The sequence below is a fragment of the Myotis yumanensis genome, unplaced genomic scaffold (genome assembly GCF_028538775.1).
Source record: "Myotis yumanensis isolate MYYU_CA2020_CCGP unplaced genomic scaffold, mMyoYum1.0.hap1 SCAF_19, whole genome shotgun sequence".
Classification (NCBI taxonomy): domain Eukaryota; kingdom Metazoa; phylum Chordata; class Mammalia; order Chiroptera; family Vespertilionidae; genus Myotis; species Myotis yumanensis.
Genome location: NW_027223770.1, coordinates 16,903,536 through 16,930,149, shown reverse-complemented (window position 1 = coordinate 16,930,149; position 26,614 = coordinate 16,903,536). Strand labels below are relative to the sequence as shown.

Sequence of the window (26,614 nt, the reverse complement as noted above, 5' to 3'; positions counted from 1 at the left end):
ACAGACTCTTCCTACTTGGATCCCTTTCTGAAACCCCGTGTCTATCTGTGTTACCTTTTAAATTTAATTGGGCAGTGTAGAGTCTCCCATGCAGATACAGAACGAGATCGGTCTGTAGCGTAGGTTGCAGGAGATCCGATTTCGCTGGCGCGGAGCCATGCTTACAGACACACTCAAAATGTTGTTGTTCGGGCCATAAATATTTATTGATTATTTGGCCAACTTCATTCTGTTTTCCAGGTGCTTTCCAGTGTCTCCTGCTGGGGTGCCAGCCTTCCCCCCGGACCCTTGAAATATGGCTTCTTCCTGCCTCATCAACTTCTTTCAGTTCTTTTCTGTAGCATTTAGTTCTTTCTCTGAAAATCGTAAACTATTGGCCAGGTCATGCTTTAAGACGCAGGGGAACAGTGGAAAGTTTTAGGCTATTGGATTTCGGATCTTGATGGCTTATAGATTGGGAGGTCATATAATTTGCTATCTAAACCTGAACACTTTTGACAGTGTAGTGGGCGCTGTTACTAATTGCACCGGGACAATAGATATGAACTGGAATTCTCCCAGCAAACGAAGGTCAACTATTTAGACATGGAATTTGAATGATAATATTCTTTTTAAATATCTACTCTGAGTTGTTAATATTAGGGTTTAGACCAGCCAAAGTAAGCTGAGAGGACCAGATGAAGAGTTTGAGGCAATGTAAGTGCAGTGTGGTTTTCTCCCCAACCCCATGGGTTATATTTTTAAATGTTTTTGACGCATAATATAATATTTCTCAGCGCCTGAGAAACAACTAAACATCAACCTCAAACAAGTTCGTTTCAAGCATCTGCAACCTCTTGGTAGCTTTGGTTGTGATGCTAAGCTGTTCACTTTTGCTTTGCAAGGTTCTGCGGAGGGAGGGAGGGAGAGAGGGAGGAACAGAGAGAGAGAGAGAGAGAGAGCTTTTGAGGAGGTGGGGGGGGGGGATGTCATCATTACACAAGTGAAGACAATTAAAGCTGTTGTTTTGTTTTAATGCTTAGCCAAGATGAGAAGTTCTACTGTTGGGATCAAATGGGGCCAAAAAGAAAAAAAAAGTTTTTGTACCATGAAAGTGGGTAACACTAAAAAGTAAAAGCAAGCCCTCAATTCTTCAGGGAGGGAGGAAGAGAACAGTGGATTCAATTGCAACATCCCTTTTGGCTAAAGAAGGAGGAAGGAAGAGGAATGATAACAAGAAAAAAGTAAGAAAGTGTAAGCAAATGAATGCAACAACAAAAGGCCATAATGAGAAAAGGGAATGAAGGGTTGTACGTGATGTTTCATAGACTTTTGGAAAAGTCCTCCTATGGGCCAAGCATCGCCCTTGGGTAGGGTTTGCAGTCTCCGGCGACCAGGTTGGTCAGCGTGGGTGCCACTCTTTGTGTAATCATTTCTGGGTACCTGTCACCCCTCCCGGGTGGGGTGTGTGGCTGGTCAGGAGAACTCGGACCAACTAGTCCAGGTGTTCCAGGTGCCTCCATGGCTAGAGGTACAGGAGACCACTGTTGGAATTTATGGACATATGTGGCCATCAATGAACACTCCTATTTTCTGTGCCAGTTGGGCCCCTTCTTCCAACAGTTCATGGGTCGGCTTCAGGGAGAACAGGGGTATTTCAGAAGCATTTGCAGGAGGCCTAAGAACAGAGATAGGATGGTGTCAGGTTTTAGATGCAGAAGACGGGGTAGGAAGAATGCCAAAAGTTTGGGGTGAAAGAAAGGTTTACATAAATATGAAGAAAAATACTGATGGTAGGAAGGAGAGAGAGGAGGAAGTGTGAGGCATGACCTATGTGAGAGCATCTGGAATCCCAGGATGAATTTGGCCTTTGAAAGAAGGGAGATATTTAAGGACAGAGTAGTGTTATGGAAGAGCCTTAGGAGAGAGGTGATTTGTTTTTTTTTTGGTAGTGTTTCTTTACTTCACCCTCAAACTGTTAGTTGTTAAAACCTCTATATCAGCTTATCAGGCTAAGCGTTAAACCTCAGAGATGATGACAGGATCAATCACGTACATATTTTCAAGGTACAAATGGAAAATAAAGAAACTAGGTCAGGCCAGGCCATTCCTAAGTCTGCTAAGTGTAGGCACCTGGGTTTTGAAGTATTTAGGAACTCCTGCTCACAATTTACGAGATTTTTGTGCTAGGATTACAGTTTTGTGCTAGGATCACTCATTAGTTGTCATGTACATCTCAAGTCAGAGTGTGTTGTTGAGTTTGATTCTAAAATTCCCTTCAGAAAATGCCTCACAGGAGATTTTTCAGCAGAATTCTCCTCTGTGGACTTTAACACTTCAAATTCTTTGCCTAAGATTTAAGTTTATTCTATACATTATGCATATGGTGTCTTCTATCCTTAATAGCAATTAGAGGCCTGGGGTGTCATGAGAATTCATGGGTGATAAGGGGAGACCCGCCAGCCTTGTAGGAATAAATACTGTGTACGGAATAAATAGGATGGCCACTCCGGGGGGCCTGCCACTATCTGGAGGCCTTGATTCTAGCCCTGGCTTTTCGACTGTTTATCCCTGTGACCTTGGACCTCATGTCCTTCATGAGTCAAAGACATTAACTGGGGACGATGGCCTATGAGGTTGCTCTGAGCACTGACATTTCATGACTCTCACATTGAAAATAACGAAGGCCTCCAGAGAGCAGGGACTGTTGTTCAAGTGGTTGCCAACATAACCTGCCTTCTCCCCCAAATTGTGTTCATCCCCCCAATTCTGTTCATCACGATTCCATTACCTGGGGGAATTTTGAGTGGAGCCGTGAAGGTTGCCTTTCACAGAAAAAGATGGAAAGAGACATTAGAAATTTTCAGTGGCCTTGGTTACAGTGACAGATGCCCAGACACCGGTGTATTGTCTGGGGGTGACCCCGGGCCCGGGGTCAGACCTTCCTCTTGGTCGCCCTCCATGAAACAGCTTCCTTTCTCCATAGGCCTCTGCTACGGTTGCAGCGGAAGGCAGCTCCAGCGCGGGCTCTGATCTGGAGGAAGGAGGTGGAGGTTGGGGGTCCGGGAGGTGAGGCAGCTGGGCCCAGCTGCATCCTCAGGGCTGAGCCTGTGGTTTGCGCAGGGAGCTTATTTCACCTAATGCACTGCCCTGTACATCAACAGTCCCTCCTGGTTCTGCTGAAATCCACCTCGTGCCTCTTTCTGACATCCCCACGGAGTCAGGTCCCTGCCTCCTGTCTGTCAGAGGGGAGGCCCCCCCGCCCCCCCCCCCCCCTGGTTTCTGGCAGCTTAGGGAATGGTGTCTGGACCCAGGCTGCCCGCAGAGCCTGGACAGACAGGCTACCCCTGCCTTGGGCTCCCTTGCCTTGTGTCCATCTGCTCGGGAAGCTACACGTGTGTGTTGAGGGGTGGCAAGCTTTTCAAAGGCTGCTTTTGCAGCAGCGGGAGAGCATCATTGCTCGCACGCAGGCGTTATCTGGACATCATTTTCTTGATGTTATGTCTACATTTTGAGACAGGCCCATCATGGTTACTCTTTTCTTTCAGAAGCAGAGACCTAAGATCAGCAGGCCCCGTTTGGGGGAAAACTTCCCTTGATAATAGGGTAGAGTTTGCCTACGGGTACTTCTGTAGGCTCATCTCATACCCACTCATCTTTAGCTTTGTGTTTTGTTTCTTTCCCATGAATTATTGGGTGCTGTCTTATGAATGTGTTAACTTACTAATTTGCCAAGAACCTTATTATTTTCTCCTAACAGTCCCATTTCACAGATGAAGAAACGGAGAGGTTAAACACCTTGCCCAAGGTCACACAGCTGGGTGCTTGTTGAATTTGGGCAAATGCCAAGGTCTGTGGGTGCCGATTGTGTACCAGTTCACTTAAGGCTTGGCTAGAATCGGCAGCATTGTACAGCTTGACATGAGACTGTGCCGTATTCGAGCCCCCTGGTAATCCTTGGAGTTCTCAACAGTTTACAAGCAGGGGGATTGCAGAGCAGCTATGCTGCTGCTTTTCCGAGGTCACATGGTATATGGCAGAGCTAGACCATGAAGCTAGATTTCTCAACTCCCCCCCCACCCCCGACATCCACATTTTAAACATTCCTTTGACTTGATGAGCACATGGTGCATTTACTTTAATAGTAGTAGTAGTAATAATAATAATAATAATAATAACAATAATAAGCATTAGCTTGAGATCAGAACTGTCAACCAGACATCCTTTCCTCTTTTGCTAGAGACAGATTTCCCTACTTATTTTATATGTAGTCCATCCCATGTACATTAACTGAGCTCTGAGTGGGCCGTGACATAGGACGAAGAAAATTTGCTGAGTTCTCCGTGATGCCAAGGCCCTGGCCAGCCTTTCAGTAAGATGGCAAGTGAGTCCCTTCTCAAGAAGTGAAAAAACATGCCTTACTTCGCGGGCGGCTCACAGATAGGCCATTTCCCTCTGGTGGAGGCTGCCCTTGGACTTTGAGACACGCATTCGTTTTTAATCCTCCGCCTTCTGAAAAGAAGTTCTGATCCCACCTCTGCTTTCTTATGTTGAAATATATGCGCATGGTCTTCCGTGCCTCAGTTTACTCTTTTTAGCAAACGAGGTCCACTTTAATGACCGGGAGGACCTTCAGGTACCTGGAGGAGCAGATCAGGAAAAAGAAAAACACCCCAAACCTTTGAATCTCATACTGCATATTGCGGGAAAGAAGCATATAAGAAATAATGACACCTTAGATGCCTAAATCCCTTCCACCCCCACCCCCCACCCGCCCCTTGTCAGTTTCTATTTGGAGTAGGGGCATTTGCTATGGCACCAGGTACCTACACAGAGTTTAGTCAAGTTGTATTAGATGATTCCTCGAATACAGTGTGTCGCTTCTTGCCAAAGCCGAAGCCCTCTCCCTCCTGTTTGCTTCACTCTGGGAAGCCAGAGCAGCCCAAGGCCAAACCCCAGGTTGTTACATTGAGCAGGATCCTCTTGGCACATTGCTGTTTCCATGGGAGTGAGTGTGATGCTAAGTGGTCAGCAGTGCCCTTGGGGGCCTCTGGATTATTGGGGAACAGGAGGTGGGATGGGGAAGCAGAGGAGGGGTTCGTCTGATGGCAGCACAAATGGAGACCATAGGGTTACGTGTGTGTGTTTGTGTATGGGCACTAACTTGGGTGCCAGGAACATTTAGGCTTGTAAAGCACATCTTAGTGTGTCTCCTCACACAGGTATGCAGGCTCTGGCTCATGCCCCCCTCCCGCCCCCCCCCCCCCCACTTGGGTATAGTTTGAACATTTTCTGGACCGACAGCCAGGCAGGCCCACCTATAGGCGGCCACCCTTTTTCCTTTTAGCGCCTGGGTGAGAATTAGGGCACCTGAGTCTGCTTCTGCTCTGAGCTGCCAGGTGATAGCCGCCTCTCCGAATCTCTTCTGTGCGCCTCTGGGAAAAGGGCGCTCCCCGTGTGCGAGCTGCCCTTCTTGGGAGACAGTGGGGGAGTTCATGCGTTCACGTGGAGAATGCGCTCTGGAGTCGCTGGGTGATGCCAGGAGTGTTATTGGATTAGTGAGAGCTGTGATTCTGAGCGCATACGGACTCTCTGAGGGTGAGTCACGTGTGCATGTGTGTGTGTGTGTGTGTGCGCGCGTGCACGCGCGCAGGAAATGCACCCTTGATTTCACAGAAGATGAAGAGTTCAATCTCACACCTTTCTCACCTCTTAATGGAAACTAAAATGCTCTTCAAAACTGCTGGGTGCTTGCTTTTGGTCTCTGTGTACGTCTGTGTTCAGCTGGGGGGAGAGAGAACAGTGAAACATAAGAGCACCTACTGTGTGCCAGGCACTGAGCAAGGCGTTTCACACAAACAATCGAATTCTTCAAACAACCCAGTAAAGATAAAGAGATTGGATCTTGGAAAGGCTCCGGGAATTTTCCCCATCAGAGAGCTTTCAGGTCACAGATGGGAACTTCGATCTTTCCATTTACAAAGCCCTACAAACGCAGAATCAGTTCCTGGAGGAAACTTGCCGGTATTCTCATCTGAGGCTTTGATTCTTGGAACATTCTTCTGTGTGGAGTGCCTTTTAGGCTACTCATGATGTGAGGATAGGGCAGAAAACATTCAGGATATCTATAAATATCGACCATTGGGATGTGTAATAGAGAGAGAGGCTTCCCCCTCCCCCCCCCCCCGCAAAAAAAAAATAAGTTCACATAATGTCTACTTTGCATTTCCAGTTTCAAAATGGACAAATGAAAAGTGGCTAACTAAATTTACTGAACTTGTGCACAGAATGGGCAGGCTTTGGCCCTCCATTGTCCAGATTGGGAAACTGAGGCATGAAGTCAGAGCTTCCACTGGGGCTTGAGAATTCTCCAAGGAGGGGCTATTCTGAGGGACGAGTCTAGGCCTTGAGGCCACTGGATGCAATAGGAATGTTTGCAGAAAAATAAACACACACGGAATGATTCCGTATCGACAGGGTGCACCTGGAGTTAACCTCTGATTGGAGTTTTTTTTTTTAAAGTAGATGTGTATGTATTTATTTATTTATGGACTTCTGAAGGCTTCTCAGAGGCACTTCCTGGCTCTCTCAGGCCCTAACCCATACTGTTCTGTGATGGATGGGCTGATGGGAGACCTTTGAAATTCCAGACTGGTTGCATTGTCTCAGAGGATGTTGGGTGCTGGGTGAGCAACACAGTGACTTCGTTTGTGAAATGAGATTGGGCCCCGGCAGCTTGGCCTGGCTTCCCAGGGTCTGATCAGCTGTGTTGTGCTGTACAGGCTCTTGCAGACGGCCAGGGAGGAGCGGAGAGGAGTCCTGCCTGTTCCCAACTGCCTGGCTTTGTACGAAGATAATATTTTCAGCTTTTTTATGGGCGGACTGATGCCAAGAAATTGATCCTTGAATTTCCAAAAGGCTGGTGTAAGATACATAATAGGCTCCTCCTCTACAAACCAGCCATGAGTCTATTTGCCAATCTTCTCACAGTCCCTCTGCTAAGGGAGCCTAAAATGCAACTGACCTTTTCCAGTAACCGGTACTTGGTTCTTATATTCATCTGGGGCATTTGTTTATGCCACATGTTTCTTTCCATAATCTTAAAATTTAGATAACAGGAGGCTTTGAGGTCTGAGGGAAGGGATTTGCATCGGGGTTGCTCCCTAGAAAGTAATCTTCATCCCTGAATTACACAGCCTCTCATTCATTATTTTGGTTACAAGACATTCCTCACTGCAGGCACCCCAGTGCCCTGGGTGGGAAGCAGCTCTGGAGGGGAGGCAGCCCTGGGTTTGAAGTCCTGTGCTTGCTGATTTGTCCGTAGGTGAAGTATTTAACTCCCCGAAGCCTTCCTTTTTCTAATCCTTTAACGAAGAGCTGGCAGGATTCTTGTAAGGATCGGAGAGAATTCCTGTAAAATACGTTTGCACCGCCACAGGGCACGGTATTTTTATCATTATCTTGTGGGCACCGTATTTTGTACAAACGTTCAGCTGACGGGGCTGTTATTACTTCGGTGGTTGTTAAAACTGTGGTTACTGTTAACCTGGTTACAGAAAATTTTCCACTTGACACCCCCATCACCAAGCGGGCCAGGGCAGGCCCTGCGGCCAGGGTCACCATGGCTTCCTCTCACGCACCCTTAGCAGCCCTGAGAGAGAGGGGGCCGGTCTCGCTCCCAGCTCCCAAGCATCGAACCAGGCCTTTTACTGGAATCGTCCTTATCTGGACGTGGTTGCCTAACCGCTCTCCTCTCTGCCCTGGAGCCCTTTTTTTTTCTGGGAGTGACTTGGGCATCTGAGCTTTCGCAGGAAAACTCGACGGCTGAATACAGCTGGCCAGGACTGGAACTGTGTCCGCCCTCCTGTCCCTTCCTGAGCCAGGCTGCCGTCCATGGCCAGGCCAGTGCATCCGTTTGGACCGTCCTGGCTTTCTTCCCCACACCCCTGTCCCTTCTGGGCCCCGGCCAAGGCCCCTGAGACCCTCCCCGTCCCAGCAGACTGTCCCCGAAGCGCTTTGGGGCGGAAGGCGTCGGCAGGAACCCCGGGCACCGCCGGAGGATGCCCGTTGCCAATCGCAGGGGTTGATTTACAGCCAGAATCGGGCACCTCGAAAAGGGGATCCTGTGTCTTTAAGCAGCTGTGCGCCAATGTGTGTAAATGTGCTTGCTAATCCGGTGACTAATTCGGTATATTATAAAGCAGCAGTGAGCTGGCTGCCAAGGCAGGCTGAATCCCAACTGGAGTGGTGTGTAAGGGAGGCTCAGAGATGTCGCTCTTGAATTCTGCCATAGCCCCCGTCCCTGGTGTGTTCCCCGAATCGGAGTCAGCACTTGCCTTCCCTGTTCCCCATCTCCGCCTGTCCCTCTTTCCTGCTCTCTCCAGCCACAGCCACCCCCCTCCCCTGCCCACCCCCCCATTCCTCAGGTCAGTTTATAGTTTATTTCTGAGGGTGGAGCCCGCTCTCTCTGAGTCAGGGCCAGGGAGCCAATGGGAACTGCTCTGGGGCATTCCAGGGGACAGAACTCATAACCCCTCTTGGGAAAGAATTTTCCAAAAGATCCCTTTGGTCACAGCGCGGTGACTGCACCTTTCCCGGCTCACGTCCAGGGAGCCTGGCCGAGTGTGTGTTTGCTGGGAGCCCTATCCTACCTGCCCTTCCTTTGTCTTCCCCCAAGGGTTGGGCAAGAAACCTCTAGAAGGAGCCAGGTGTGATGGGGACTTCTTTCTGAAAACGCAGTGTCGCTGTGAATCAGAGCTTGGCCTGCCTGGGCGGGGGACACCTGTGGGAGGAGGTGTCTGAGGTATCCTGCTTGTCTCCTAGAATCTGTGCCCCGCTCATCCCCACATCCGTGATCCCAGAAGTGGTAGAGACCAGGTGTCTGCCTTGGGGAATGGACCGGCCTTTCCCACCAGGCTTCCCCTTGCTGGTGACCCCTGACCCCTCCTCTCCTTCACCCTGTGCACTCAGGACACTGGCAGGCTCTTTCCCACCCCATCTCCTGCGGAACCCAGCGCACACTCTTCTCCATCTCGGAGCCTCCTGTCCTAGCAGCAGCAGGTGCGAGCCTGTGGCTCTTGTCTGGCCTTCATTTCCCGCTGGAAGGAAACTCCCAAGTGCAGGGTCCCTGTCGCCCAGGCATCGCCCTATTCACACTGCTCAACCCATAGCCCGTGGCTCACTGGATCGGCTTCAAATTTATTTATTTTTATGGAGATGCAATTCACGTAACACAAGTTTCACCATTTTAAAGTACATACTCCGGTGGTTTTAGCCCATTCTCAGAGCTGTGCAGCCACCGCTGATGTCTAACTCCAGTACATTTGAATCTCTCCAAGGAGACCCCACACCCACCAGCAGTCAGTAGGTCATTTTGAGGGAAGGAAAGCCGGGGGGGGGGGGGGGGAGAGGGGTGGTGAGGCTGTGGAGCAGGGGGCATGAGGAAGTGGACCTGTGTTTCCTGACAGAGCCCAGCACTGGGCCTGAGGCCCCGAGCGATGCCTGGGGGAGCTCCCTGCATCTCCCCAGTCTCTATGGACCCTTTCCATCTCCCTCCCTCACCCCCCCGACCCCCAGCTTTATCCGGTGGCTCCCTTGGTTAGGTGCCACTGTGTAGTGAGCTCCTGTAAGTCTGGGCGGAGATAATGAGCGCTTTCCCCAGCTGCAAGCACCGTGTTCAGACCAGAGCTGGAGGCTGTGGCGGCTGCAATTTCCTAATGGCTTCCTGACAGGCAGAGCCATTTACCGGGAGGAGGAGGGCTGCGCACCCCAGTCCCTGTCTTTCCCACCTGATGCAGGCTGGCAGGCGCACAGTGGCTTCTGCTCCCGCCTCCTTTGGCATCCAGTACTTGTTCTCTGCTCGCCACCCATGGACCTGTCAGCCATTGATCGGGATGTTGGGTCTGCCCGGCCACTTCCCAGCCTCTGGGGTTTGCCGCTGGGGGCGTGGGGAGGGGGAGGCGTCTGGCACTGTCCGCTCTGGGCCACAGTGGGCCTGCGAGATGATCCCAATCTAGGTGTTAGGGGCCACGAGGAGAAGCCCATTCTGAAAGGAGAGAAACAAATCTGCAGAGGCCAAAGGAGCCCACAGCTAAGTGTATCTTTCCTGGAACCCTTCGCTCCCTGACCTCTAAATGCGTTTGCATGTAGACCCGGAGCTGCCTGGGTAGCTTCAGGACATGGCCTTTTGGAGTTGCACCTATGGCCTCATTAGTTAGATAGGTCAGGTTCAACGTACAGGCCGATGCCACGGATTTCATGTTCTGGCTTTGGTGGGGTTTGGGGGATCTCCTCAACCCTGTCACTGTGTCTCCGTTCCCCTACCTGCAGCACAGCTGGGACTGGGGTGGAAGTTATAGAACCTTTGAATGCTATGATGGCGATCTGTTCTCGCCATCAGTGCATTTTAGACGAAGGTCAATAGATCACTGAAGTGTACTGCCATCTTCACTCTGCCTGGATGGGTCGGAGAGCACCTCACACTTTAGAGCCCCTCACATTTGCACAGACTGTTGTCCTGCAACTGGAGATTGCTGGCTTTACCACCCCTGGTATTCCACTGGCATCTCTGCTCAAAAGAAAGGTCCATCGTAGAGCCTGATCTTCGTGAGTGAAAACTGGTAACCTGGAGTGGTACCAGGTGGCATCCGGGGGCTGAAAATTCCTGTCGTGTTTGTTAGGTCGTAGGATGGGTCGTTTCTCTGTGGTTCTGATGAACTTGGGGAAGTGCGGTGTTTGTGCAGAATGAAGATCCAGAGCTCGATAGCAGTGAAGATATGCGTAAGTAAACACGGTGGCGTAGAGGAAAGAAAAACAGCAGACAGGGCCACACGAAGTCTAGAATTAGTAACCATGTGGCCAAGGGCAAGCTGGTGTCACCCCCTTGAGCCTATTTTCTCTGTTGGTCAAAGAAAGGGTTTGAAAGAGGTGATATCTCTATCCCTTGGGGTGATGCTGTGGGACCAGTGGCAGAGCTGGCTCTTCCCCCTCTCCCCAGGGAACCTACTCTTCATTCATCCTAGCAGCCAGCGGGGGAGCACATCCCTCCAAGAAGTTGTTCAAGTTTCATAGAAAATTCTGTGAATTCCTCTTCCTGCTTTGGTTCTGGGGAGAGCATTGAACATCCTCTGGCCATGATGAGGGTAGCTCAGAGGAGCAGAGACCAGTGTGACGGAGTGATAGCTGCTGCTTAAGGCCAAAATGAGAGATTTGGTAGGTCTAGACAAACTTGGGCGTAGCCACCGAAGATAGGTTTAGCGGTAAACTTAATGGTTTAGGGAGAATACCCATAATCCCTTTGTGGCCATCTCTCTGGATCCTAAGTACCTCCTTAGCAGCTCAGGAAACGTGAGCTGGACTCTGAAACTATTACCTAAATCCTTTAAAGCAACAGGATTCCTGACTCCTCATTACGGACATGAGTTTGGATTTACTGAACGGAGTGGGGCCTTTATTTCATGAGTTACTGAGCATGTAGAGCCTGATGCTGTGAAGTCCAGCTGCTCCATGTTAGGGCAGGGCCATGGCTTTGTGGTGCACTGAGCTGGCGTGCAGGCGCTTTTGAAGACCGTGATAGGTGCAGAGATGGGCTGACTCATGAACTTGCCAAACACTCTGGGTGGGAAGATTTGTATCTTTGACGTCAGCCTGGCTTCAGGGTGGCAGTGTGTGTCTCTGCCTTCTCCCTGCTCCTGCCATGTGGCTCCCACGTGGCTCCCACGACTTACACTGGGGTGATTCAGCAGGGACCTTAGAAAGGGAGAGCTTAGCCTGTTGGAAGCAGGGGGGGAGGAGTCAAGGAAGCGGTGTTTCCGGGAAGTACTGGACCAGGTGGGGTGGGCCGAGCACCCACTTGGACCCTCATAGTTTGGCGTATTCAGAAGGTTTTAGTCTCCACCGTCTGCTTAGCGCAGAAGATGCACAGGAGTGTCTGCTTGTGGTGGCCTTGCCCATGTTACCTCAGTTTTGCTGGTGGTTCCGGTGCATTAGACCACCCTACAGAGGTGAGCCCTAAACATTTGACTCCTGCGCTTGTGAAGTCAGTGAGAGAGTGTGGAGTGTGGAAGGGACACAAGGCATCACTCTGAACCATTCCTTGGTCGCACTGGCCCCAGCCGTGTCCAGCACACACATGCTCTGTACTTAAGCTTTTAAACGATAAGACGTGGAAGTGCCTGCCTCTGGGTCCCTCTGAATGTGGTGCCATCACCCGCCTAGTGTCATTGCAATATAACCTACGCTGTCTACATGGAAAGGAAGATAGCAGTCATGTGTAGGTTTCTCGCTGCCTACTTAGTGTTGCTTTTCCAGGAGCAGGGAGGGAAGTTGGTACCAGGAGCTTGTAGGCAGCAGCGGGAACTGAAGTTACTCTTCAGGGGATGTCAGTATTAAGCTCCGAATGTCTTGACTTTGGGGAACGGGGGGGACGGGATCCAGGGGGTGCAGTTGTGGCTCTCTCGGTTGCCCAGTACTGCTGAGGGCTGTTGGTGGACACGCACAAGAAGGCAGGAGGGCATGCAGCAGATGACTGCCTGGAGGGCACACTCCTGTGTCCCCACGCCTGCTTCCCTGGCCCTGGCCGGCTCCTTTTCAGTTTGGTGTCTGTCAGAGGCTTGCGTGGCCACTGCGGGCCCTGTTTAGTGAGGATTAAGAATATAAGTAGCACAGTTGGGAGGGATTAAAATTGTCCCCCCAACTTTATGAAGGAACTGTCCAAAGGGGCTGAAATAAAGGGGAGACAGATCTTCCCCGAGACACGAGGCACAAAGTCGTGCATTTCAGCTCTCGGCCCCTATGATACTCCACAGAAGCGGGGAGGAGGAACTTGCCCAGGGAAAAGCTCTCCCGTAGTGCCCTACCCATGTGTAATCAATGGTCCTGTGAGACTGCTGTTTCAGGGGCCACAGAGTTGATATCCATCTACTGCTGAGTCCCCTGACATCCCCTCCTTCCTTTGAACTCTGTGGAGAAAGGTCTTCACGGCTTTGGGCAGGGCTGAGCAGTGGTTACTGTTCTGACCTCCCGTCTTCACAGTGGCTGCATTTTAGCAGCAGCCCAGCTAACGACTTGGCTGAAGAGATCCTGTAGACGAAGAAGAAACCCTGTGAGAAAGAGGGAGCTTATTCCTAAGCAGGCCGCGTTCCTGGTGACCTCATCTTCCTCCCAGCTTGAGTCCAGTTGGAGCTGTGTGTACAGGGCAGACTTCCAGTTCCTCCTGTCTGGGACCCACAGTGGCAGATATAAATAGAGCAAGGCTTCGTCTGCGGCCATTGTTCTCTAAGCGCCCATTGTTTCTGGGAGCAGAGTGGCTGTAGCAGTTGAGTGTTAGGCATGCTCTCTCTCTCCTCTCGCTCCCTCCTCCCTCAGTCTCCTCTCTCTCTCTCTCTCTCTCTCTCTCTCTCTCTCTCTCTCTCTCTCTACCAGACACACACACATACTGTACAGAGATCTGAATCCCAGCTCTGCTGTTCTCCTCAACTGTCTTGTGAGAAACTTGAGGTCTCTCCGTGATGTATTTGTGGCCAAGACGAGGCTGTGTGGATCCAATGATAGTCAAGCCAGAAGGATATGTAACTGGTTGAGCAGCTGTACCCAAAGGGTCTTGATTAATGTTGGTGTCTGAATGATGCATGGTCTCTGGTATTACCTTATGGGGCTCAGAGCTTGGTCATTGCCTCTTTAACGTTTTTGTCAGGGGCTCTGATTAGAGAAGGATGCCAGAAGCTTTCTTAGTAAGTGGCAGATGGTGCAAAGCTCATAGGACGAAGACAGATTCATGATATAAAAATGACCTCTACATGTGGAAACATGGGTCAGAACAAGGTGAAGTTTAATACAGATAAATGTAAAGCTCTACTTGAGGTTAATAGGATTCTGGTGGTGCCGACATGGCTCATTGGCAGCGCCTGAGCAGGGGCCTGGCGTGCATGGTGCATGGGTGGCTTTTGGAGAGTGGCTGTTGGAAAAGTGAGTGTTCGTCTGCACCAACAGAAGTGGATGGAACAGGATGGTTACCCCCGTGGCCCCATTTCATTCCTGGGAAGGGTGGGGTTCACTTAGGATGTTCAGAGGCTCTTCTTAGGAACATAGGCTTACAGGATTGCTTCGGGGTGGGGGACTGGCCCAAACCATGCCATCATGAAGGAATCAAGGGATTTTAACAACTGGACAGAAGTGATAACAGAGGGATCAGTGAAAAAGGGTGAAAAGCTGGTAGATGAGGAAATATTAAAGTTGTACCACGCAGCTTCCACCCGTGGAACTCGGCCCGATGGCTAGAACTCATAAGAAGGCAGATTTGAACTCAGTGTGTGTCATTTAACAATAAGTACTGCCGTCCACCAGGGACATTCAGTGGCCGGAAGAGCAGACAGCAACTGAACACAGTAAGTGAGGAGTTATGAGGAGAGACCTCGACAGGCCTTTCCGGAGAGTGTGGTGGTTGTGTCCCAGGTCCTTCCCTGCCTGGATTGTCATTACTCACTAGCAGGGAGTCCTTTGTGGACTTGGAAAGCTCGGGTGGGAGATGTTTGACGAGTGTGTTGGTCTGTTGGGATTTGTCCCTGTGCTGGGAAAACGGGCTCCTCTGTTCTTACTTCTCATTGTGGTTACCCTGGGTTGAAATCAGACAGTTGCCCTGTGCGAATGTGTGCGAGCGCGCGCTTCCTTTTCTCCAAGATTTATTTATTAAAAGGAAACACATCTGCATGAGAAGCCTCAGAACACAGGAAGAATGTCCACTTTGTTTTTCTTGCCGCAGCACCGAGACATGGGGTTCAGTTTCCTCCGAGGCGTTTTGAAGACTGGCTTTCATCTCCAACAAGGCTCTTTCCCATTGGAAAAAAAAAATGGCCCTTTTTTGGTTTAAAAAATTATTTGTATAGTGTATAAATAAATAAGAAAGTCGAGAGAGAATTTCCCTTCCAAATTGATGGGAAAATGCTACTTTCTGAACACACCATTCACTGGGAGTAGGTTGCTGGCTCTTCCAAGCCTTCTGTGTCCCTTTATTCTGGTTTGAAATGTTCTGATAGTCACTTCCCCTGCCATTTCCTTTCTTTCCCCGTTTGCTGCGTTGCCATCCCTCCTTCTCTGGTCCTCACCCAGCTCTTCCCACCGTTGCCTCTCTCAGCTCCTACCTGCCGCCAGTGGACCCTGCCCATCACCAACTCCCTCCTTGTGCTTGACCTTGTCCTTCTGCTTTTCCCGGGCAGCCTTCAGCGACGGGAGCCACACTGAAGAGGCCTGTCTGTGTGTTTGTTTCCTGCGTGGGAGGGAGAGGCAGGCCTTGAGAAAACAGTTCAAAAGTGCAGAAAAACGTTGCCTCTTCCAGCCCAAATAAACGGGCTCTACTCCATTTGTTTGCCCACATTTTCCCTCGCCCTCCGCCTTGCCCAGCCCAGCCTGCCTGGTGACGCTCAGGAGCCCCCACCATGCCTATCCTGGCCCTGGACCAAGTGCCCATGCGGCCGGTGCTGGGTCCGATGTGGGGTGGAGCCCTGAGCTCCGGTGTCGCAGCTGCTGTCAGCAGAGAGTCCTGGGATTGAGGTGCTTCCCTTCTCCAGAGAGAACCTTCTCTGTAGTGAACATGATGGAGACAATGAAAAGAAATATTCCTGTGTTCATTGTGAGGATTAAACTAAATACCCGTGAAAATGCCAAAGCCTGCTACATAGTAGGTGCTCAATAAATGGTTGGTGACTGGGACTTGTTTCTGCCCCCCTGCTTTGAACTCTGCCAGCAGGTGTGGGTAGGAAACTCCTGGTTTCCTGTCTGAGGGTCTGGGTGGCTCATCTTGGTTAAACCACTGAAGTTACCTGTGTGCGCCTCAATATGTTCACGTCTCTGATGAAGACAGTCCCCAAACCTGGTTGTTGTTCAGGATCATAGGAGAATATGGGAGAAATTATCTTCTAAAACAGAAAGTTCTACTCAGACAGCAGGACTGAAAACTATAGCTGGGAATCCAATGAAATGAAAATGAATCTGGTTCCCCCAGTCACCCGCATCACCCATTGCGGGATCTCAGGGAGCGAGGCCTCAGACCTGCCATTCGAACTCGTGGAAGGGGGTGCTTGGATAACGGCAAGATGTCAGATGTGTGCCGTGCTCTTCTTGCGTGGGGTATCTTGTGCCGTGCTGGTAGCAAAAGCCCTTGACCTTGAGAGTGTTGTAGTTGCAGGCGGGCAGGAGCTTGCCCTCCCTCCGAGGCGTAGGACCTGGAAAGGACCAATCGCATGCCCGTGGCTCTCTGCCAAGCGCTGGTGGACAGGGCCCAGGCCTCGTTTTCCTCTGAGTAACCTGCAGGCCCGGCTCTGTGTTTTCATCACGCTGCTCTGGGATGCCCGGATGTGGAGGGGGTCAACGGTGATCACCCATGCAGCCATGGTTGGAACCATGGGAAGGACTCTGTAGAGGGCTCTGCATGGTCATTTCAGAACTGCAGCTTTTAAAGTGCTCTGTTGAGGTGGGCTTCGCATGCGGGAATCCTAATCTCAGTAGTTAAAACCTCCTTTTCAATTGTGAGAGGTTATTCATTTAAGGGCACCCGAATGACTGGGGTACAAAGGCAGCTTGGGTCTTGGCAGTTCCAGGCCTAGAGAGAAAAGGTTGGAGTACAACACTATGGTTTTGTTTTGTGTCATACTGAGTCTGCGATGGCACTCTTAGTAAGTTTTGAAAACTCAAAGGATCTCAGGCCCATTGGATCCTGTAGCTGTGAGGTGTTTTCATGGCAGAACACATATGTTAGATAATTATTGCAACAGAACAATTTCCCCTTTAGCAGAACAGAGGATGCAGAATAGATAAGAAATTAGTTTGTTCTGTTAAAACAAAGACCCCGATTCAGGGGATGTCAATTTCCACTTATGTCTCAGAATCTCCTTTTTTCTTCTCATTTTCTCATTTGTACCTGGGGAAATGGCCAGATTCCTTCTTTTTCCTCTAAGCATTGTGAAATAAAATCTTATGGGTTTTTTTTTTAAAGAAATCTTTATGTTTTACAAGATGTGTTTCAGTTCAGTTCATCACCAGCAATTTATTGAGGACCTACTATGTAGGCTTTGGCATTTTCACATACATTTAATTGAACCCTCACTGCGGGGCAGGTTCAGAATCCTAGAGGACAGCATGCCCCGTCTCGCTGATCTCTGAGACCCATCTCCTGCACCTTCCCAGCCGGGGCCGCTAGGGAACTCACATGGTGAGGAGTCCTTCTGGCAGGGTCATTCATTCATTCAAATGTTTCCTCCTTCGGGCCGTTCGCTCCGTGGTGAGGGTGGGAGGTTTGAACTGTTCCAAGGAAAGAACCAGAAAGTGTAGCTGCAGGACCCAGGGGGCAGTTGTGCTTTCTGGCTCCGCTCCTGGAACGGAAGAGCCTCGCTGGGTCCTCCCCGAACACCTGGGATTGATTTGGGCCTCGCTCTGACTTTGAAACATTTGCTGAGGTGGAGGATGGTGAAGGGGGTAGGAAAGAAATAAATCCAGTGATTAAAAATAGCTTTTGCATGTCAGGTGCCTGAACGAATTTGGGAACATGCCTGCAATCCCTTTTGTCTGGCAGGTCTGAACCCCGGCGCTGCCGAATTACAACCGCTTTCATTTGTTTTCCCTGCTCCCCGACCATGTAATGGTCAAGGGCTCATTGGAACCATGTGTGAGCCTGGTGAGTCACCAGATCCTCAGGACTTCAGTGGGAATAATGTGTTAAAACGCCTTTTGGGGGCTGGGGCGGGGGTGGGGGGGTGAAGGGAAAAAGGGAGAGGACTGAAGTCACTTCCTACAGATGTTGAGCGCCCAGCCTGTCTGCAGGCGTCTTTCCCAGGGCTGGCTGCAGGGCTGAGGCCGGCCTCCCGGGGCAGCTAGGAGCATGCTTTGCCTTCCGGAGGGCCACGTCCTTTGTCCTGGGGCAGCTTCCCTCTGAGTAGAGGCATTTGTCTCCGAGTTGACAGGTTGTACCCAAGCAGCCTGCGTCCCCCAGGGACAGTGTGCAGGTAGCAGAACCCAGACGGTGTGATGGGAGACTGGCTTGCGCTTTCCGTGTCAATTCCCTGGAGGGTGAACTGGGGATTTTCTGTGCAGCTTCTTTCTCTTTCTTTGGTGTCATTTCCTATGGGCTGGTGATGTCCAGGGGGTGGGGTATTAAGAGAAGGGCAGCCCTACCCGGGTTGGGTCAGTGAATAGAGCACCGGCCTGCAGACTGAAGGGTCCCCGGTTTGATTACGGTCAAGGGCATGCACCTTGGTTGCAGGCTTGACCTGGGAGGCAACCAATCAATATATCTCTCTCACATTGATGTTTCTCTCTGTCTCTCCCCCTCCCTTCCACTCTCTCTAAAAATCAATGGAAAAATAGCCTCAGGGTGAGGATTAAAAAAGAAAGAAAGAAAGAAAAGGGAAGAAGCCCAGGTGCATGTGTCCCTGACTGATAGGAGTCTCTTTGGGGGCTTATGGTGTCCCATTATTTGGGGTCATGATGGACTGTTTGGTTGGCCCATCGAGGGCACTGAGCCATTTTTTGCTTAGGTCTTGCCTGAGCCAAGAGTCCGGCTTGTCCCTCATCGCTCTGTCACATCATTAAGTTTATGAAACAGAGCTGAGGGGCTGAGGAGGGCCACGCCTTCCCTCCTTTGCATTAACCTCAGCCAGAAGCATTTGGATTGCGCTAGCTCCCTCCGCTGCCAGCTCTGCCCGCCACGTTCCTAGGGCCTGAAGCAGGATTTGGGATCAGGATGGAGGAGAAAGAGGACCCTTTTCTGGTCCCTTCATTCCTAGTTCCAACCCCGTTGAACAGGCAAGAGAGACTATTGCAGAGATTCCCTTCACATCCTTCTGAGATGGTAGTGTTTTCACTGGGAAGGCCTCTTACAGACCAGTGCCAACTGCCCAGAGCAGTCCGCACTGGAGTCAGTTAGCAGTCACTGGCCACAGCCCCTGTTCTGTTTCTATTGATCTGAACGAGTAAAGGCGTCCTCTCCCCTCTACCGGGACTTATTCTAGGCTGTTTGGCACCCGCCTTGCCAGAATCCCAGCCTTTTTGCACACTCCTGGTGAGAGCCAAGGTTCCTGGGGACCGTGAGGGAGAATGATCCCTGAGGCCTCCTGCTTGTAGGACGTGGGTGTCAAAGGCAGCACTCACTACCCTCCCTTGAAATCCTCTCTCTCTCTCTCTCTCTCTCCCCCCCACCCCCCCGCCCCCCGACTTCTCCACTTTCCAGATCACGGTAGGGTCGCTTCCCATGTGGGCCTGCGTATGCGATGTAGAGCTAGATGTCAGCGCCGTGGAGAGGAGTCCAAAGCCTTCTTTTTCCACAGGTTTATCTGCCTCTCCTAAGCTTTCCCATGATGACCCTCCTGTATCTCAGAGATATCCCCCGCCCCCCCCACCACCACCACCACAATGAAATATCTGTGGGTGAAATGATGTGTTGTCTGGGATTGGCTTCACAGGTCTTCAGTGTGTGTGTGTGTGTGTGTGTGTGTGGAGGAGATAAAATAAAAACTGTTAGCATTGATCGATTTTGGGTAGAGATTCATTGTATTCTTCTCTCCGCTTTGGTATGTGTTTGAAAATTGTCATAATGAAAAATTTGAAACCCTATGTGGGATGTAGACACTGCCTGTCCACAGACCTCTTTTTAGCACGGCACCAAGTGGCTCACCCAGCGTGATCGCATTAGTGGTAACAAGCAAACCAAGTCAAGCCCAGTGCCCGTCCCAGCGGGTGCCTCTTCCTTGTCGTCAGAATCCTGCCTTTCCATCTGTGACAGGTGCTCTTTTATCCTCCCCCATGAACAAGCTTTCCTCTTGGTTTCCTTTCTCTTTAAGAAACACATTTCAGTGAGACTATGTAACTAACTCATTTTATAGTATGTGCACTGCTGCCCATGGGCGTGACTTGGGGTGACCATGGACAGGGAAGGAGCCAGGTGGGTGTGTCACCTGTGTCTCTTTGTAGGGAAGGCTCATTACCCACAGTCCCAAGAGGGGAAAAGGTTACAGATGATTCTGCCTGGCTTTTATTTACATCTTTATGGGGCCAGCCACGTGAAATCCTGGCTTTCTTCAATCCAGGAGCGGTTTTAAGTTCTTAATTATTTCCTCAAATGTATTTAATTTTCAAATAAGAACTGAAGGTCCTGGTTTTTTTTCTCTCTCAGCTGTAAACATTTTAGCCTGTTTGGATCTTGGGTCGATTCCTATTTGCAGCAGCAGTGGGAGAGTAGAAGAACATTGGACCTAAGAGCTGAAAGGTTGGGTTCCAGCCTGGCCTGGACCCTCCCAGCCCTGGGACCTGAGGCCAAGTTCTTGAACTTTTGGGATTTCAGTTCCCTCATCTGTGAAATTGGATCTTGTAATGAATACCTTCCCAGGCCCCTCTGCAGTTTCAGATTGTGAGGGTATGTGGCGTAGAGTACGGGAAGGGTCTTGGTGGACAATCCCCAGAAGACACCACTAGTATCGCCATGGTCATTGCGAGGGTTTGGCCAGCCCAGTGGTTGCCTAAGACTGAAACGCTGAAACGTGCACCCGGTCCTTAGCTGTGTCCCTCAGTGCCTCACCCTCATCCCAGATGCTCCAGTCCTTCCTGCCACTTACTTGAGGATGGAGAGAGGAGGACCATCTCAGGTCAAGAAGGCCAGATGTCTTGAACCTCTCCCAGGACAAACGCCACTGCGGGCTCAGATTCTGTGCAACCCTGTTGCTCTGTGAGCCGCTCAGCGTTGAGAAGTCACATGGAACGCCCCTGACACTGAACAGCCCTGCACTTTGAGTTACATACAAGTGAATTGAAACCTTGTTCTACATGTGAGTTAAAACATCCACCGGGCGTATAGGCTTTTGTTCAGGGTGAGGCCACAGTGAAAAATAAGCAGATGTTTCCCTGCATTGAAAAGGCCACGGGCTCATTATACGCCTACGGATTCAAGGAACGCTACCTGCTCGTTTCCGCCTCCACACGGCAGCCTCGCTAAGGCTGAGGCGGCGGGGCCTGTATTTATGCACTCGCTGTGGTACAACTCCTCTCAGAAACTTAGGGTGATTCTTGTAAACACTAACTCCTATTTAGGGTCCTGAAGTGTGATGTCAGTAAGAAGTCTGATATACTTGTAATGTATATATGTTCCCAGGTTCTAGTGCACTGTGCTGGTTGGAATCCCCCCTGTATTGACGTAGTCAGGTGTTCAGCATTTTGAGACATTTTGAGACAGATGTGTTATGTGAACTGAAGCTATCACCATGACCGTGATGAACACAAAGGCGGTTTTCGTTCTTGTCCATGAAATGCAATGAGTTGATTTCTGTGGAGGCATTGACTGAGTTCTTGGCGCTGCTCCTTCAGTGAGAAATACTTAGTACCCGATGCAAAAGGATTATAATTAGGCCTGAGAGCGAGTGTGGTGAGAATAGAGATGCTGGCTTGGGCTGCCCCGTGTCAGGTCCTCCACCTGCGTGATGACTTCATTACTGTTGCTGTTCCCTGTAACTGATGGACCCGCCACAGTCATAAACTCGCAACTTAGAGGGAATTTTTGCGTTCACATTTTGCACGGGAAGAGTTTAATATTTACGTCACTATCCACTGTTGAATGTGATTATTCATCATATTTAAAGGTAGTGTCACTGCTACTGAAAAAGACAATCCCTTAGAGAAGATGTTTGATTTAAAAAGAAACACACACACACACCAAAATTCCACCCTTTAGAAAAATGGTGGATAAATCTCTGACTCCCCTGTCTGAATCCGTGGGTCTCAGGGCCACAATATGCCCTCTCCTGAGCTCAAGTCCAAAGGCAGGTGTCCCAGATGTGCGGGAGTGGCTTCCATCACTGGGCTGGGAGCACTTTAACAGGAGATCCAGCGCTTTGAGTCTCAACCGGGGGCAGAGCCGTGGGCACCGTGCAGCTGCGGCCGCCCACATGTGGGCCAGGCTTTCCAGCTGGCATTGAGGTGGACAGGCAGAAGTCATTCCAGCTGCTTCCCTCACAGAGAACAAGTGAGACTTGGAGAGGCCGGCTCCCCGACAGGAAGCAAAAACCTACACGGGGAGTTGTGAGCCCAGAGGTCCTGTCCAGAGCCTGCTGCCGGGGTAGGCGGAGCTACAGGGAGCAGGGCTCCAGGAAACCGCTTTCTCAGGCTTTCTGCTGTCCTTGGCCTTCACATGGCCCTGGCATCAGGCTGCCCACGCTGCCCTGTGAGGAGGTGCCTGGGCCTCCTGGCCAGCCTCCTCCTTCAGGTCCCGTTTGCAGCAGAAGCCTGCCTGGTCCCTTTGGCCTGGCCTGTATTTTCCACATGTGTTGTCCTGGCCAATTTCCGCCATCAGCAAAGTCCCTTTCATCGCGTCATCAATCTAACGGAGGGAACAAACGCACAACCCACAACCCACACAGCCGAAGTTCACGGATTTGTGTTGGACGGGAGGGAAGGGAAGGAAAGTTGATTCACATTCAGAAAACATGGTGTTCGCTGGACATACGTTGACGGACTTGCGTGTTTCGCCCCCTTCCTAGGAGTCAGGGAAGCTGCCCTTGTCCCTTCTCTCAGATGACATGCTCTCGGGTTAAATAGTCTCTTTTTCTAAAGCAAAACCGGCTGCTCTAAGCGGAGACATTTCTGGACCTGCCACTTGGCTGTTCTTGGGCGTGTGGAGCAGGGACAAAGGGAGAGCCCTGATGTGTTTCTTAGTGACTCATTTGATGATGACACCATTGTTTGAAGGCTTGAATGTTACATAATCAACACTGTATCCCCTCCCCCTCCTCTAACAATCTGGGATTTTCCATCATTTTGTCAACCTTCCTGCAGGCATGTTGATTTTTCCACTAGATTTTTTTGGGCACGTCCCAGGGCAACCCAAACTCTCCACTCCCCACATCTTCAGATCCCCGCTCCCTGGAGGGCCTGGGAGCAGCTGAGTGAAGCTGCTGTGCCTCCAGGGCAGATGGACTCTGAGCTGTGTCCTGACAGCCTGGCGCAAACCTCAAAGCTCAAAGCACAGAGCAGGCAGAGGGAAGGTGCTGGCTGCCCTTCTCTCTTGTAATGCAGTTCCCTTCACTTGGGCGTTCAAAAGCAACATGTCGCCTCCTTTTTTTCAAAGGTTGCCCATTGTGATCATTTCCCTCCACTGTTTCCATGTCATTCAGCCAAGAACACGTTGCGTGTGGCCATGGAAGTTTTTGACTCGCCAGGGTTTCGAGATGGCTAGTTGAGGAACCTCTACCGTGGCCATGCCCGGAACTCAGCCCTTTGGTAAGCCAGTCTCCTAGGATACCCTGGAGACACAGGCTGAGGAAGAGGACTTTGGAAATTAGTGCAATAAAGTGGGTCACTGAAGGTCACAGGATGGCCAGGAGGAATTCTCGTGACATTTCTTTGCTTATTAACTTTTTTGGGGAAATTGTGCTTGAGGTCGATTCAGGAGGTTGTAGACTCGAGCCATAGTATGTGTTCTTGCTGTGAACATGGTCTGCAAGTACAAGAAGGATTGAACATTGAAGAGATAAAGATGTACGTGGGTACAGAAAAGGGCGACACATTTGTGAATCTGCAGATTTTGACACCTCGTTCTTCCCTCCTACCTGCATACATCAGCTTTACAGCTGTTACCTCCTACATGCACTTCAACTTTGTTTGCTTACCCTATCTGCCTTGCTGCCGTCCCAGTCAAAGCCACCATCATCTCTCACCACAGCTAATAACTTTAACAAGTCTACCCACATCCATTTATAGTTACCTCCTGCACAGAGCAGCTAAGGTGTCTTCTTTATATTTTCCATTTTCTAAATGTGGTGAAATAAACATAACAAAATTTGCCACCTTCATCATTTTTAAGTGGACAGTTATGTGGCATGTTGTGCATCCGTCACCACCATCCATCTCAGGAGCTCTTTGCATCTTGTAAAACTGAAACTGTCCCCATTACACAGCAGCTCCCTGTTCTCTCCCTCCAGGCCCTGGCACCCACCACTCTGCCTTCTCTCTCTACGGATTTGACTCTTCTAAGTCATTCATATCATTAGTCTTTTGTGACTGGTTTATTTCACTTAACATAATGTGAAGGTTCATCCATGTTGTGTATGTCAGAATTTCCTTCCTTAAAAAGGAAGGAAATAGTACTGTATTGTATGAATAGTATTGCGTTGTGTGCATATACTACATTTTGCTTATCTATTTATCTGTTGGTGAACACTTAGGTTGCCTCCACATTTTGTATAATGTGAATAATGCTGCAATGAACGCAAGAGTACGCATATCCTTTTGAGACCCTGTGTGCAACTCTTGGGTATATAGAAAACTCCTAACAGTGAACATCAGCAACAAGAAAACCTCAAACAGCTCTATGTAGAAATGAGCAAAATGTTTGAAAAGACATTTCTCCAAAGAAGATACAAAAATGGACAGTAAGCACATGGAATAATGATTAAATATTAATAATCATTAACTAACCATTAGGGAAATACAAATCAGTAGGGAACATCATTACTCATTAGGAAAATATAAATCAGCATCATCAGGGAAATACAAATAAAGACTACAGTGTGATAGGATGGCTACTATTTCCCCTCCTTCCTCCCCCATCCCCCAATAAAAACACACCCAGAATGTAGTAAGTGTTGGCAAGCTTTGGAACTCCTGTGTGCTCTTGGTGGGAAATTGAAATCATGTGGCCACTTTGAGGAAAGCAGTATGGCAGTTCCTTGACAAATAAACAATAGAATCACGATAAGGTGATCTTAATGTGGTCATGTCATTCCCCTGCATCAAACTCTCATTGACTTTGTAGTCTACTGAGGATAAAACTATTACATCCTTCATACACTCCTGGCTTACCTTCTTAACGTCATCCCAAGCAACTGGCCTCTGCCACTCTGCTGCAGCTTCAGATCTTTTGACACTAAAATAGGCCAAGTTTTTCCTCCTCCCCCATCATGACCTTCATGGATGCAACCCCGTTATCTAGGATCACTGTCGTCTAATGTTAATGGTCCTTAGGATCACCTGGATTCTGTGTTAGAAATGCAGACTCCCAGGTCCACCTCTTGCAGGAAGGCTGGAGAATGGCTGGGAATTGGCATTTCCAACAAATTCCAGGTCATGCCGATACAGCTGGTCTGGAGGAACCACACTCTGAGAACCATTGGTCTCTAGAATATTCTTCTCATTTAAGCTTCTATATATCCTTTAGATCTCAAGTTAAATGTCTCTCTCTTCGCCTAAGGGAGGCCTTCTCTGATTTCTCCAGACCAACAGGAATTCCTTAGACGTTCACAGTTTATCTTCTCCATCTCTGAAGCCCTTCGTAACGTTTTGGGCATTTAATTGCGTAAATCGTTTTTTAATGACCGTATCTCCTGCCAGAATCTGATCTCCAACTTCAGGAGGAGGGGGTTACTTCTGTCTGCTTATCGGATTCCTTGCACATAGCAAGCGCTAAATAATTATTTGTTGAACGGATGGATATTATTTCCTTTTCATAGGTAACTGGAAAGGCGTAGTAACATTAATCCTCCCTGTGAATTATGAAGGATAAATAGGGACTGTGGCGGAATTAGTGGAGCTATACAGAAAGAATAAGCATACTTTGCTAACCAGGGGTGTAGGACATTCTAGGCAAGAGTCAGTTTTTTTTAAGGGGCCTAGCAAACTGTACCTGCCCCTGGGAGGCTGTTCGTAGAGTGATTTTTTCAGTTTGCCTTCTCCAGACCACTCATGTCCTATTCTATTGGATGGGTGGTTAATCACCCATTTAGTTATTTTTTTTAAATGGAGATAGAATGGACATATATCATTATATCAATCTGGGTGTAGAATATAATGATGTACTCTTTGTACAACACTGCAGACTGAGCCATCACCTATTTAGTTTTGACTCTTCATGTGGTGTTTTCTCTTACAGATATGGAATGTGCAGACGTCCCACTACTAACCCCAAGCAGCAAAGAAATGATGTCTCAGGCATTGAAAGCCACTTTCAGCGGTTTCTCCAAAGAGCAGCAAAGACTGGGGATCCCAAAAGGTACGTTCTGTCCTTGGGAAAGAGGTTGGGAGCAGGCTTTTAGGGGAGGTTCGTTTTCCCACCTGCAGTGGGAGGTAGGCAGACGTTCCCAAACTTGTTTGCGGATCTTCAAAAAAAAGAAAGTCCCCAGCCCGGGCCGTGTCCCAGATCAATTAAATCACAATTTCTGGAAACACCAGTGTCTTTGAAGCTCCTCAAATGATGCCACATACAGACACTTTGGAAAAATCACTGTTTCAGAGCTGTTCCGGGCTGCTGTTGGGTGAGCTGCCTGAGCTCCGCTTCTTGGAATGTCCTGATGGCTCTGTTCTTGCCCGTGGGCTGTGGTGCAATGTGTTTATCCTGGGGTGTTCTCCTCTGAAAGGGTGTATTCAGGAATGTGAGGGGACTGGGGTTGTCAGAAAGGAGAACTGACCGGGGAACACTTAAGCCTTCACGCAGCAACATTTCCTGAATAGCTGCGAGCAGGAAGAACACTGTGCTATTGAGTAAGAGCAAGGCTGCCTTGAGAGCGGTCATGACAGGCCTCCAGCCCTGTGGGAACCAGGCCCCGGACAGAGCCTGGGAATGGATCTGCACCTTCCCCAGGTGTGCTGCTCTGCCACAGCCTCTGCCCAC

The 26,614-nt window shown here is 49.7% G+C and overlaps 1 protein-coding gene across 2 annotated transcripts in view; it reads left to right on the top strand.

Moving 5' to 3' along the window:
* ETS1 (ETS proto-oncogene 1, transcription factor) overlaps positions 1 to 26,614 on the top strand; it is a 65,595-nt gene that overhangs the window by 6,538 nt on the left and 32,443 nt on the right. For both annotated transcript variants that reach the window (XM_070400208.1, XM_070400207.1), the window contains exon 2: positions 25,877 to 25,996. In XM_070400208.1, the coding sequence (XP_070256309.1) occupies positions 25,877 to 25,996 (120 nt within the window). The remainder of the gene's footprint in view (positions 1 to 25,876; positions 25,997 to 26,614) is intronic.